This window comes from Gymnoscopelus microlampas, assembly GCF_963454915.1.
Source record: "Gymnoscopelus microlampas genome assembly, chromosome: 5".
NCBI lineage: Eukaryota > Metazoa > Chordata > Actinopteri > Myctophiformes > Myctophidae > Gymnoscopelus > Gymnoscopelus microlampas.
This window is the reverse complement of record NC_139942.1, coordinates 11,045,739-11,061,173: the sequence shown is the minus strand read 5'-3', so window position 1 is coordinate 11,061,173 and position 15,435 is coordinate 11,045,739. Positions and strand designations below refer to the sequence as shown.

At 39.8% G+C, this 15,435-nt stretch overlaps 1 protein-coding gene across 1 annotated transcript in view; it reads left to right on the top strand.

The window, feature by feature from the left end:
* Positions 1-15,435, top strand: part of LOC311045769 (uncharacterized protein) — a 103,792-nt gene that overhangs the window by 5,725 nt on the left and 82,632 nt on the right. The window contains exons 2-4 of the mRNA XM_084057807.1: positions 1,376-1,513; positions 1,905-2,200; positions 4,005-4,102. Of these exons, the coding sequence (XP_083913933.1) occupies positions 1,376-1,513; positions 1,905-2,200; positions 4,005-4,102 (532 nt within the window). The remainder of the gene's footprint in view (positions 1-1,375; positions 1,514-1,904; positions 2,201-4,004; positions 4,103-15,435) is intronic.

Sequence of the window (15,435 nt, the reverse complement as noted above, 5' to 3'; positions counted from 1 at the left end):
GAACCCGAAGCTGTGCCTGCCACAGTACCAGAACCCGAAGCTGTGCCTGCCACAGTACCAGAACCCGACGCTGTGCTGGCCACGATACTGGAACCCGAAGCTGTGCCTACCGCAGTAGCTGAACCCGAGGAAGCTGAAGTAACTGAAGCTGAAGCTGAACCAGCCATTGTACCAGAGCCTGCAGGAGCACAAGCGGATGAACTTCAGTATACCGTCATAGAGGGCGGTACAACGCGTGGTGGCATGCTGCTGGTTGACAGCGATGGTTTCCGATACGTCTGTAGGGGCACAGGAAGCGGGAGAACATCATGGCGCAGCTACGACTTTGTATTGGAAGAAGCTCACGCTGCTACCATGCAGCTACTGAAGAAGGCATCTCGCCAGAGTGTCCCACCCTGTCTCCCTCCCAGAGCAACCCAGAGCAACCCAGTGACACCTGTGGGACAGTAGCACAGAACAGAACTTTTTTTTGTATTTTTAGACATTATCTTTGAAAAAAAAACGAAAAAAAACAACATGTTTCTTTTCTTTTTTTTTTTTTTTTTTTTACATTTGTAACTTTTTTTACATCTGTACTTTTTTGAAACTATTATTATTATTACAGTTCAGATACATTTGGCACTATTATACAGTTATGTCATAATAACTGTGTTGACCTGTTTTATTTTGTCAATAAACTGATGTATTCCTACATTTGACCTCTTTTGTTGTGTTGCTTTCATATGGATCTCTTGTTATGTGAGTCAGTTTGATTGATTGATTGAGGTTTTTATTATCAGTTTGCATAGGAAAAGGTACAATTTCATGACAGTACAATTCACTGGTACAAGGTCAACTAAAAGGATAAACACCACAAGAAAGCTTCTAGGCTTGTTTCAATTGGGGTCCTTAAAAGGAAGACACACACACACACACACACACACACACACACACACACACACAGAGAGAGAGAGGGAGCTTTTATCTAACCCTAACCCTCTCTCATTCTCTCACACAAACGGCCAGCTAGCTTCACTATCTATTATTAACTGTAGCGGGCGAAATCTCCGCGAAATGGGCGAAATCTCTGGATGAAATCTCCAACTTTTTGGGCGAAATCTCTGGATGAAATCTCCGACTTTTTGGGCGAACGTCCGGCCGGGCGAAAGGTCTGGTATTCTCCTATTTACATGCAACACCCACTGCATGTGGATCCCGCACCCTTTTCTTCATTGGCTATTGATTTGAATCAGAACGCAGTGGCCGCGCCCCTGCTGTCCAGGCTTTGAGGCGAAGTCTCCCAGACTACTGATTTAGAGACGCGTAATCATTTAAGTCACTTTACATAATATGTGTGTGTCGTTTTCATAAAAGATCATCTGTGTTGGTTCTCCAGGCGGCCACCAGAACCTTCATCAGAACTGTGGGTCTCCCTGTGAGGAGACCAAGGCGGTGGAGGATACAGAAGAACCTCCACAAATCAAACCAGAACCAGGAGAAGAACCAGGAGAAGAGGAACAGTCCAGCCACCAGGGTGAGGAGAGCGTTGGTCCATGATAGAGCTGTCACGATTACAACATTTAAGGGGATATTTCACTTTCAAACATGTTTGGGGTCATTTTAACGTCTACTCAGGCTTTTGTGTGCACCAGTTTTTAAGTTGCTCGATTCGGTTTTTCAATATTTGATCAGACACACTCCCTTCCTATACAAACCCATTGTAACTTCAAACTCCATTTTAACCATGATAGATTCATCGAAAAAACCCGTCCTTGGTTCTGGTGACTCATACTGCCCTCCTCCTTTTTTTAATAATAAAGAATAAATGAAAAAAAGTAATTGAAAAAAAACACAGTTTTGAACATAGGTTTCAACCCGACAGCGAAGTTATACATGGTTTCATTCTCACTCTCCTTCCCTCGTAGGGAACAACGGTTGGCCGGCTCCGGAGCAGCGACTGGCCAGATGGCAGATGACAGCGGAGGTCAGCGACAGTGAATGCCACGAGAACAACCAATCAGGAGCCAGCAGCAGTGACGGGGAACACCACAAGAACAACCAATCAGGAGCTAGCAGCGACAGGGAACGCCACGAGAGCAGCCAATCGAGAACAGTAAACAAGCGTCATCCCTGGTCGTCTCCAGGCACCCACGTTGTTGTGACGATGGACGGGGAGGAAGTCTGGAGCATGTCGAGGCGAGGAGGGTACATGCGATGCGCTGTGAGTAGAGACACACCCATTTATCTGTTTGTACCAATGAAAAGTAGTAGAGATTTGTTTTTGTTTGGTTAAAATAAGTGTTAAATTGCTCTATATTGTGATAGTAATCATTGCTATAGTGTTTGTTCAGTAACACGGGTCTCCCCGTCTCTCCAGCTCTTTAGTAAACAGAAAGAAAAACAATTTCAGGTTGGGATACCAATTTCATCCAATGAGGAGAGAGGACTCATACAGGATGCAGGATAAACAAGTCAAACTGGAAGTGATGGTACAAAGAAATGACTAGTCAAAATTAAACACTGGAACACTATACCATTGAAGCTGATAAGTAGGTTCTTTCTCCTGGTTGAATGAAATTGGCAACCCACCTGAACATGTATTTTTGTTTATTAAATCAGAATATAGAGCTTTAACTTTTTAACCAAAAACTTTGTTTTAGCCAAAAAAGTACCTTAGTAACACAGTGCTAATGTTAATTAGTGCTAATTAATTTCTATAGCTTGGTAGTGTTCTCCAGTCCTTCTGGGATTTGGGGAATAAGCAGGCTACAATTCTTCTTTGACTATTATCTTTAATATTGACAACCTCAATATTATTATTGAGGTTGTCTGACCCTTTTTCCCAGTCTCCCCTCAATACTGGCAGGTAGGAATTAACATTCAATCTTAAAGGGATAGTTCACAAATTTTGAATTCATGAATATCTTTTTGTTTTTGTCGCATTCCTAAGCCATTAATTTGATGATGACGGCAACGGTACCGGTAGGAAACACAAAGAGTCTCCTTTGTGCCTCTTACCGGAACCACTGACTAACGGTCCACTGGTCATCAAATTATTGGCTTACGAATGCGACAAAAAAAAAAATCAAATCTGTGAATTCAAGTCTCCATGGGGTGACTAAATCGATAGAAAACATTATTTTTTTGGGTGAACTATCCCTTTAAGTAAGGGCACCTGAGAAACAACTTGAATATCGTCTCTGTCGGGTGGAAACCTCATATGTCCAAAACTGTTTTCTGGATAAAAATTAAAAAAATAGCAAAAGTAGCAGATCCACAAGCTCAAAATCTTGTAGATCTACTACTTTTGATTAGCCTGATTACCAGACTGAAGCTTCCTGAACAGAAGCAGTCCACTCAATGGAGTGGGCAGGGTCTACGATCTGGAGCCAGGGCTAACTTTTGATGCTTTTTTGTAACGTTAAAATATGGAGATAAGAGGTTTCTGCCGACAGCGACGATAATGCTACTACTTGTGAATGTAAAGAAAATAATAATTACGGTGCCATTAATGATAATGGAATAACATCATGTGTGCATTAACCAAGGTTACACTACTAACATGTCTCATAAACAATGTTGTTTGATTTTGTTCAGTGTTCATTTTGACAACAGATTTTGATTTAGTTTAGTCATAGTCTTTTGAATAAAATTTCATTTTAGTTGTTTTTATTCATCTGAAAAGTTTTAGTCTAGTTTTAGTCGACTAAGACTAAATCTACAGTTGATTTTGTCGACAAAAATGTATTTTGGCCTTGATGGTGTCATAATGCCTGATTTTACACTTGGTTGCAAGCTGAAAATAGCTGATCTACAAGCTTGCTGTGACGCGTTGTGAGCTTGTAGATCTGCTATTTTCATAGCGCAACACCCGAGTGCAACCAAACATAAAATTAGTTGTCTTTTAGTTCTACTGGATCTCTTCTCCACTATTCCCTCCCTAACATTTTAGTATATTGTTTATTTGTTGACAAAATTGTCAATATATTTAGTCAGTCAGTGAAAAAACACTGGTTTTGTTGCAGACATCTGTGTCGGGCAGAGAGAAGATGGCTCGGTATCGAGCCAGGATCAACGCTGACCCCACAGCCCGGGAGGCGTACCTGGCTAAACGACGCGACAGGTACCCCTCCCCACACCGTTCACAGTGATGGAAGAAGTACTCACATGTTTTACTTAAGTAAAAGTATCAATACTGCAATGTAAATTGTAAATTTGTAATTGAGTAAAAATACAATATTTTCCTCTGAGATGTAGTGGAGTAGAAGTAAAAGTATTGAAAATTGTAAATACTGAAGAATGAAAAAAATACCTCAAAATTTACAGTACTTAGTTACTTTACACCACTGACCATTTACCCACCGTTTGACCTGGGAAAGGTGGAAGTTTCAACCACTCAATAACACTTTGTTGTTCGATGATTAGCGAAAGTAGCAGATCTTCACACTCACAATGTGTTGCATTGTGAACTTGTAGATCAGCTATTTATGCGATTTTGAAATAGGGACACCAGGTTGAAAGTGGTTAACCTCTACTCATCGACTTTATTTACTTTACAACTTTTTTTGTTTTGTTCAAACAAACAAACAAACAAACAAACAATTGGCTTAAAATCTTACAGACTACTAAACCAAAAAGTTTAGTACGGTAGTTACAAATTGCAACATTTTTGCATTGTATAGTGGTCTCCCTCCTCGATTGTTTTTGCATTGGATTTCTGCCTCCTTGGGAACCCTAGGACTCTCCGCTATTTTGTGTGGCACTTACTTTCCACCACTGATGTGACGTTATGACGTTATAAGCAGGCTTAAGCAAATAAACATGGGATTGGTATTTAAGATAGTCAAATGGACAGTGCCCTCAATACCCTCACAACTAACTACTTCTCCAAAGTGAGTGACACCTACAGCCACAATACCAGAGGGAGCGACAACGATCTGGTAGTACCACCCACATACAGAACAAACATGGGAAAATTCTCATTCTACTGCTCTGCCGCCAAGATGTCGAATGCCCTGACAACATCCCTTACCAAATGTAAATCACTGGTTTCTTTCAAAACTGGCCTGAAGAATCAGCTATCAGACCACAAGGGGAGATAAACGCAATTTCCCATAGAAAGGAGGTGTCATTCACTGCTGCCGTTTTCTCCTTTGTAGCCTACATATAGCGTTTTTTATTTGTTGATGACATGTGTTAATGTGTTATGCTATATTGATGAATTGAATACATAGGACCACAATGGAAACAAGTCCCCGGGACATTTTGTGTTATCCTTTTAGCCTTAACATCTGACTGTACCACGTGCTGTTTCCATTTTTCACTAATAAAGTATTCAATCAACTAATCAATGACTCTGTCCTCCTCAGATACCAGAAGAGAAAGGCCACCGGGCACAGAGACCACCTGTCAGTCAAGACCATGACCGCCGAAGCCCAAGAGAAGATCCGCAGGGAATGGAGGACCGCCCAGCGGAAACGCAGAGAGAGGATGTCAATCACCTCTGTCCCGGACAGGAAGGACCGCCCACAGGAAACACAGACAGACAGGATGTCGCTCAGCTCTCTGTCAGACAGGAAGGACCGCCCACAGGAAACACAGACTGACAGGATGTCGCTCAGCTCTCTGTCAGACAGGAAGGACCGCCCACAGGAAACACAGACCTTCCATTGAAAAGCTTATAATGTATTATTTATTATTGCAATTCTATTACATTGTGTTAAAGTGCTATAAGTCATATATTTTGTCTAGATAAAAGTGTTTTTGTTAAAGGTTAAAGCTCTATATTGTGATAGTAATCATTGTAATAGTGTTTGTTCAGTAACAGGGGTCTGCCCGTCTCTCCAGCTCTTTAGTAAACAGAAAATACATTTTCAAGTGGGTTTCCAGTTTCATCCAATCAGGAGAGAGAACCCATTTGTCATCTTCAATTTTATAGTGTTTCAGTTTTGTTTCATCACTTCCAATTTCACTATCCTGTATCGTATATGGGTTCTCTCTCCTGATTGGATGAAATTGCTATCCCAACCTGAACATTTATTTTCTGTTTATTAAAGAGATGGAGAGACATGGAGACCCCTGTTACTGAACAAACACTCTGTAGCAATGATTACTATCAGAATATAGAGCTATTTAACACTTATTTTAACACAGAAAGTATCACTTACACCATCTGGAACCACATGAACCCTAGCATCCCTATTCTGGGGAGAACATTTGCTGAAGAGATTTGGTGTTGAGGGGAAACGGCAAGGGATCAAGTATAGAGCCCTGGGAGTCCCCGGTCAACGAAGTATACTGTTTACCATCTTTGTCGGGTGGAAACCTCATATGTCCAAAACTATTCAAAATCAAAAGCATCTAAAGAAGCAGATCTACAAGCTCGAAACGTGTCGCTTCGCACCGCATTTCGAGCTTGTGGATATATTACTTTAAATGCTTTTGTGTGACGCTGTAGTATTATCAAGTTCTTTCTGCCTGACAGCGACGATATGAAACAGAATGAACTGTAAGATGTTGATGATGGCTGATGAACGGGGCATAATGTATTGTAATATTAGTTTCTTTGAGCCCAAAACACCCTGATGTCATCTGGCTCTTTTCCACTAATGAAGGGTTAACCCAGAACCGTTTTGTTTACATTTACATTATAACCACAGCCACCCCTGAAGGGGGAGGTACGTCATAAAATGTTTATAAAAAAGCAAAAATAGCAGATCTACAAGCTCACACTGCGTCGCATTGCGACACAGTGCGACTTCTATTTTTGCTATGTTGTGAGTTGTGAGTTCCCACAATTCCGGGTTAGTAGCACTTCCTGATCAGGGACCAAATTAGGTATTAGGAAACAGAGCCGTAGTAGTGTATATGGAAACAAATTCAGAACCTGTGCACTTTGATACGCCTTGTGGTGCAACCTGGACACATGTAACCGGGGTCATGGGTGTCTTAACATCAAACACCCTCACCCGGGCGACCTGACCAGGGGTGATCATTAGGCAAATGGATTAAAATCGATTCAAACTGGTGACAATTTCAATCGATTTAATACAAAATGTATCGTAATGCAAACAGCAGAGGCCGTGTAAAAATAATACAGGACCGGATACAGAAAGAGAATTGATTGAAAAAAAGAGTTTTCAGTCATTTGCTACAGTATTGAAAAGAGGATAAGAGAAAATACAGTATTTTCACCCCAACACAGTGAAATAACAGGGATTGACAATTCCGTAAATAGTCGACAAGAAAACCCCAAAAGCCGTGCCTAGGAGCCGCGAATCCCCTCCATTGACTTTGTTAAGTTTTGGACCATGACGGAGGCACGCAGTCTCAAGCGAACTGGAGCCACGTGAGGCACCACCGAGCGAGCTAAAGCGAGTTTAGTGGAAGGTTGGATAAAGTAAGAGAATGGAATAAGGGTAGCCGTGGGGTAGGGTGGCCATAGCTGAGTGGTTAGTGAGCCCACCTAGGGAGCCAGAGGCCCTGGTTGCCCCAGGTTCGATTCCAGACCAGGCCAGCATATGTGTCGATGAAATGAAATTTGTCCCTGAGCAAGACTCTTAACCCCTAATTGCTCACAGGTTCTCATTGGAAACAAGACCGCAAGGACTGTCATGAACGACCTGTTAAAAAGGAATTATCCTTATCCTTAGTGGTTCTCAACCTTTTTCACTCACATATTTCAGTTAAATAATGCCTGGGCTTGATATAATTTGTTGCACATAGTATCGTGCAATAAATTTAATCAAGCCCTTAACTGTTATTATTATTTAATTGCAAGCTTTTTCTCCCACACCACACCTATTAATTCAAATATTTTCTTACATTTGATGGATGTATTAAATATTATTTTAATACATTTCACAAAGGTATTTTATTCTATTTACATTTGTTCTATTTATATTTTAAAACATTTTCCCATGGACCACCTGCAGGCCTAATTATCCCGTGGACTATTGGTTGAGAAACAGTGGGATGCAGACATGGGATACATAGAAAGTCTTACCAAAGCACTAATCTTAGTCCATACATATCCCCACCCAACACAGTGGTCCCCAGGTTGATTATTAGTCAGGGTGGTGGTCCCTGGTTCACAATCAATTGAAAACCCCTGATATAGGATATGGACATGAAGCATCAAACTGATGGTGAAAATGTACTAATTTAATCAAAGAGAATATGCTATTGTTAGATGTCTCAAAATGTTGCTATATATGGAGATCTTTGAGGAATCCTGGTCTTAAACTATGTTAAAATAACAATAGCTCTAGATCCCAGGGAGTCTTTTTAGTCAATGGGTCAAAGATTTAAGATGCAACCCCCCGAGGACTGCTTGATGAGATCAGCTCTGTGTCGAGAACAGATGCAACAAAGAACGGTTCCTTTCGCTAGAGACAAATTCAACCTGGGAAGTGGACTTAGTGAAGTGATCTTAATATTTCTAATATATGGTTTAGATTTGTATGTAATGTTCATAAAAATATACCACACTACTCCTTTAAGATGAAAATACAATACTGTAATCATTTGAACTTTCATGTTGCAAGGAAATATCTATATAGGACATACATTGTAGCTACACCCTTGTTTTTATGAAGTAGTGAAAAACAAGACAGATTAAAAGAGCAGTAAGTCATTGGTTCTCAAAGTGGGGCCCCAGGGGTCCTACCAGCTACCAGGTGGTCCTCAGCTATAAATGTATTGATAGTATCAGCACTCACTCATTTTAACCACTTTATCCACATTTTATATGTTGGCTATTTAAAATATCAGTTGTACAAGCTCACAGCCGAGCTTGTACATCTACTATTTTTGAAAAGTTTTGAAACATATTGAAATTGAAAATGTTAGGAAAATAATTGTGATTTTCTTTTTTACATATTAAAATCTTCTTTTCTGGGGATCCCTGGCACAAAACATTTTCAGATGTGGGACCTTGGCCAATTATATATACATTTGGGATAAGTACTGCAGTAAGTCATTATTTCGTGTTGGAATAATTGTAAATAGCTCTATATTTAATTTTTCAGTCAAAATAATTATTTATTTACCACCAGTCTTTTATTTTGAAAAGACAAGGAAACCACACTCCGAAACTCATTATTTTCGCCTTGTCGAAGTGAAACAGCTGCTGATGTTGTAGTTTGTAACGTGTGTTTCTGTGTTTATAAAACAATAGTAAGGTTTATTAAAACCTCATAATGTCCGCTAAGATGTACATGTTGAAGGTGGTGGTCAGTGAGAGACTGACGCAGGTGGCCGAGGAGATCTGTTCCCTGGTGGAGAAGATCCTACTGGAATATGAACAAGATCTATACAGATCAATTGCTCCACAGATGGACATGCACTTACGCACTACAACAGGTACAAAAACTGTGCACTTTATTATGGATCCTTAGTTTTATTGTTGTTGTTTGGTTATTGTCTCCGCCAGGCCAAAGGCAAGGTGGAGAGTATGTTTTCACTTTGTCCGTCCGTGTGTGTCCGTCCGTGTGTCCGTCCAGCTCCATACATGGGCACATGGTCTGTGAACACCTAACATTGGTCAAGCTTCACGTGACATCACAATATGTAATATAAATAGGTAAGACAGAATTAATCAGGAACAGTTTTACCACCTCACCTGGCGGAGACCTGTGCTCCGAGGAGCACATTTTCTAGTTTGTTTATTTGTTTGTTTGGCTGACAATCAATTTGTGATCTATTTCCCCATAGCCTGTAGTAGATGGAGTCGAGAGATTTCGACCCACCCAGGACAATTCGACCAGCCGCGAATTTGAGTCAGTTCAACACAAAATCTACCGGGTCGAATTGTCTGGAAAGTAGTATCTATGTGTAACCCCTAGAGGGTAGTAGAGTACAAGGTACAAGTGACGGTCGCCTGAGTAGCCTATAGTAGCCTATATTTAGTAGCTTATTATTTAAGAGTTTTTTTGTAAACCTTCTTTTCTAAATGAAATAATAATGTATGTTTTGTCCTCCTCTCCTCTAAAATCATTTGTAAACCTTCTTTTCTAAATGGGCCATTGGAATGCCCACATTACATTCATCAAAGATCTATAGTGCTGATGAAATGGGCCATTGGAAATAATGCCCACATTACATTCATCAAAGATCTATAGTATGTCCCTAATGTCTCAAAGGTGCTGACCATCAACCACAATAAAGGTAGATATGCCTATCCTATAGTCTTATATTAAATAATCATTTGTAATGTACTTATTTCCTGCTATTCCTGTAATATTCTGTAGGTAGGCTACAGTACATATTTTTCTATTAATAAAAAGAAAGAAATAATAATGTATGCCTTATTACTTAAGAGTTTTTTTGTAAACATTCTTTTCTAAATGAAATAATAATGTCCTCCTCTCCTCTAAAATCATTTGAAAGTCCCTCAGTTGAATACATTTTTTCCTCCTCTCCTCTAAAATCATTTGAAAGTCCCCCAGTTGCATACTTTTTTTAAGAAGTTTTTTTGTAAACCTTCTTTTCTAAATGAAATAATAATGTATGCCTTATTGTAATGTTGTCTGTTTTGTCCTCCTCTCCTCTAAAATAATTTGAAAGTAGCAGATCTACAGTAGTTGCCATCATTAAACACAACACAAGAGGTGAAATGAATTAACGTAACTGTTATTTTATTTGACAAAACAGGGCAATGATTGAAAAAAAAAGTCAAAAATAGTAGTATATACAACAAAACAGGGCAGTGTAAAACAATTTCAATGATTGAAAAAAAAAAGTCAAAAATAGTAGTGTATATACAAAAAAATGTGAAATAAAATGTATATTACAAAAAGGCTGAGTCTGATCGAATGTGCACTATTTCAGTCATAGAAAAACAAGTTATCAAAAATAGTTATATACAAAAAAAAAAAAAAAAATAGTTATATACAAAAAAAATGGGGGAATAAAAAAGAGAAAGGAGACCAGGCTAGACCTCGCTGTCCGCTCTTGCCAGTCCGACCCCGTGTGGCATCGTGTTCACCTCAGCAACAGCTGCCAGCAGCTGGGTGATGTCAAACTCCTTCATTGCATAGGCATCCCATAGTTTCACCAGTTTGCCATCTGTGTACTTAGTTTTCTTTCGCTGGTAGCGTGCCACCATATCCATTGTGACGAGACGTTGTAGGTGTGAGATTGTGCCAGCTTCTTTGTACAGCAACGACACAAGGGTATCAAGAAGACTCACTCCAAAACCAACTCACCCCATTGCTAGGAAAACTCACTCCGGAAAACTCACCCCACAGGGTAGGAAAACTCACCCGCAAGATTTTCGGGGGTAGGAAAACTCACCCCAGGACCTGAGAAAACTCACTCTGGAAAACTCACCCCAATGGTTTTTAACTTTGTGGAAAACTCACCCCAATGGTTTTTAACTTTGTGAGCTTTCCATTTTCACAGAATGCTTTCATAATGTGATGGTGAAAAATGGTTTAAAAAAAGGTAGATCTACCGGCTTGTGAGCTTTCCATTTTCACACAATGCTTTCATAATGTGAGCTTTCCATTTTCACAGAATGCTTTCATAATGATGTTTAATCCATATCTGGATTAAATTCTCTCTTTGAAGGTATAGAATTACCAAATTATGTTGTTCAATTATATTTAGCTAATTAAAGTGCTTTAAATACAAGGTAGATTTCATCAGAAAAGTGAACATTCCAATGTCAAATTATGTTGTTCAATTACATTTAGTTAATTAAAGTGCTTTAAATACAAGGTAGATTTCATCAGAAAAGTGAACATTCCAATGTGTTTATAATCAATGTGTTTATAATGCAAACAAATACTAACTTTTGCCTTTTTTAAACATACAGACTTGGTGTAGAGGGGAAAAGTTTAACCCACCCACAAAACAAAAACTCACTGTACTTTACACCATTGAGTTTTTCTGGGGTGAGTTTTCCTACCCCCGGGGTGAGTGTTCCGGAGTGAGTTTTCTCAGGTCCTGGGGTGAGTTTACCCACCCCCCGGGGTGAGTGTTCCTAGCTCCGGGGTGAGTTTTCCTTTTTGAGTTGGGGTGAGTTGGTTTTGGAGTGAGTCTTCTTGTATTCATGTGGCAGGTACAGATTCAAGCTTGGCCGCTGTGCTGCGTTGTTGAGTCTGTAGTGCCATCCCTCCAGGTTGTTGTTGGTTCTGATGGCTTGTCGGTAAACGCACCACTGCTGTGGTTTCCACTGGCCATTCATCCAGGTGTCATGGATGTAGTCCACAAGAGGTTCTAGCCGCTTTGTCGTCGTCGATGTGTGGCGATTGAATGCGTCTACTATCTCACCGGCCGGGATGTAGGGCAAAGCAAACAATTGCTTGATGAAACTTTTGACTTCTTCATCGTTTCTGTAGGCCACAGACAAACCAAGCGTCTGGACATGCCGATACACCGCCTGAGCCCAGTGAAACGAACATCCGCGGACTCCAGCGTCAGGGCCACAAAAAACTGTGGTTGCAGCTTGCCAGATAGCTACTTCAAAGTCAGTCACAACCGTAACATCGTTAAGGCTAGGCGCAAGGCGTTTGACAGCCTCGAAAACGGCGACGTAATCCCGTTTCCTCCTCTGCGTCATCAGGGCAAAGAGCAGAGGCACCTGTTTGATGTCCTCGCCTCTACCGTTACTCAGGAAGGCATGGAAGCTGAAGAGCTTGTAGAAATAGAGAATGTAGAAATACTCTGTACAAGTAAAAGTCCTGAATTCTAAATGTAATTGAGTAAAAGTACTGGTATCAAAATGCAATTAAATATAAAAATCTTTTGCTTGTAGATCGGCTATTTTCAAATTGCCAAAGTTTAAATAGGGCTGAAGTGGTCTTGTAATAATAATCAAAAATATACAAAGTAACAAGTAACTAAAGTTTTCAAATAATTGTAGTGGAGTAAAAGTATAATATCTGCCTCTGAAATGTAGTGGAGTAGTACTTTAGTTTTTCAAAATGCATAGTACAGTTAAATGCGGGGATCTTACTTTGAAGGCAGCCGGAAACAAAACCTTATAGAGCATCGCAGTTGCGCCACTTCCTGGTGCCGGAAGTAAATACTCGATGCATTTTTCCCATTGACTTTTCCAAAAATATTTATATCAATCAATTTAAGCCTAGAATCAAGCTATCCAGGATAGCGGTGAATCATGACCATAAAACGTTTGATTCTGTGAAAAAACTTTTTTGAAAACGGCAAAACAAAGGGTATTTATTAAATATAGTATATCATATCATTAAATATAAAAAAAAAAAATGCTGTGATTTTTTTTTATTTTATATTTAACGATATGATTAATACGATTAATTTATATAAATATTTTTGTAAAAGTCAATGGGAAAAATGCATCGAGTATTTACTTCCTGCACCAGGAAGTGGGCGGGAACTGCGACGCTCTATTGTTGCTAGCTCAAAAAACGGATGTCCTATTGGTGCTGACGGAACAGAGCTCTCTCTCTCTCTCTATATTATTATGTCTCTCTCTCTCTCTCTCTGTCCTGGGTCGAAATCTCTCGTGACCTAGTAGATAGGGTACGGGTTAGCCTGAAACATTACTGTCATACCATGACAGTCATGGCGCTACTTGTTCCTGTTTTTTGAAAATTGTACATTTACAACCAGTACATCTACATAAACGTTCAGATTTCAAATATAAAGTGCTGACCCCACGGCCACGGATGTTACAAGTTAAAACGCCTGGGTCTAAGTACCCGTATCGTCCGTATTGTGCAATTAAAAGCTTTTTAATCCGATCGCCGGCCATTTTCTCAGAATTTTCTCTATATGCTTTCTATGCGCCCCTATCGGTTGGAAGGTGTATTGCACGCTGACACCTTATAATTATTATTATTTTTTAAATAGAAAATGGCCGCCGATCGGCTTAAAATGCTTTTTATTGAAAAATACGGAAGATACAGGTACTTAGACCCGGGCGCCCATGCATCCCTTGAGGCAGCCACAGCGAACAAGAAGGTCACATGCTGCTGATGCATCACTAAGAGTGGTCCACAGTGGTTGCCATGTGATATCAATTTATATCATTATTCTAATTGAATGTTGACTTTATTTGGGCAAAGCAATGAGATAACATCATTTTCACCTTACCATTTTTAACTTAAATCTGACTGTTTTCTCGAAGAAATTTGTAGAAAAAGGAGAGAAAATCTTATTGATCTGTGGATAATAAAATCACACATTGGAACTTTAAAATTACATTAGTTAGCTTATTAGCTGGCAAGTGTGCAAGCAGATTAACCTTAGCTCAGCAATATATCATTCACCAACAATCACTGAGCTAGCTAGCTTGTAATCTCTGAGCAATTGTTAGCTAATGTTAGTCTGAGCTAATATAGCTAATGTTAGCTAGCTTGAAAACAACATCAACTAAATGTTCTTTGACAGTATTCACACCATGGAACTATAACAATACACCAATTTCATTATGTTGTCTATCAGAAAATGCATGCACTTTGCTAACATTACAACTTACCTGTCTTTTGTATGTGCACCATGAATCACCAGTACAGCCTCATTAGGCTACCTTCACCTTGTTTAACTGGCACGCTGATTCAGCAAACACATCACATGTTGTTACTGTTTGACTCCTGCCTTGTCTCTGACAGACAAGTTTGAAAATAGGTTAAATGGCAAAACATTATTTCCGATAAATAATGATAAGATTTGTTTTTAATGACCCCAAAATGACCTTTATGTTTACTTAGAGGGGTAAACTTGACCTCATATCATTGAGATGAAACCAGAATCTGATTGTTTTGAATTGTGAAACATTGATACATATTATACAAGTATAGCTTATAATGAGAAAAAACTTTTTGGGGGTAGAATCTGGCATGGCGCACCAGAAATACTGGATTTTACCCCGATATTGCCTTTATATACTAACTTTGATGAGTAAACTTGACCTTGAGGGGTAATCTTGACCTCAAATCATTGAAATAACACCAGAATCAGATTATACAACCCAGTAAACCCCTAAAAAGTGGTATCATTTATGATTCTAGGCCTTTCCGTTTTTTTTCGGGTGGCAGCCATATTGGATTGCGCAATATGGCAGTACCATGGGGCGCCAATCTTGGCACCCATCTTAAAATGATTAAGTATGGTATGGACAACATCTGTGCCAAATTTGGCGAATTTGCGAGAATCTGAACCAAACGGTCCTTTTTTATCCCCGGGGCCCCCGACTACACGGGGAAATTGTATTCCATTTAAATAGGGATTGGGGAAACAAACAGGGGCAACCAAAACAAAGCGGCTCCGCCAAACCGGAACCGCAACTTCCGGAAAGAGGAATTGCTTCTTTTTTTTTTCTTCAGTAGGCGTGGCCTAGACCGGATCACACAGGCCATTAATAACGAATACCAGGCTTTCCTCCGAGGTGGAAAGACTGGCGATGCGAGGTTAATAAAGAGGTGTATTGCTTAGCATAACAGTGTCATGTCTTCCTCCGGTTGAAGGGAG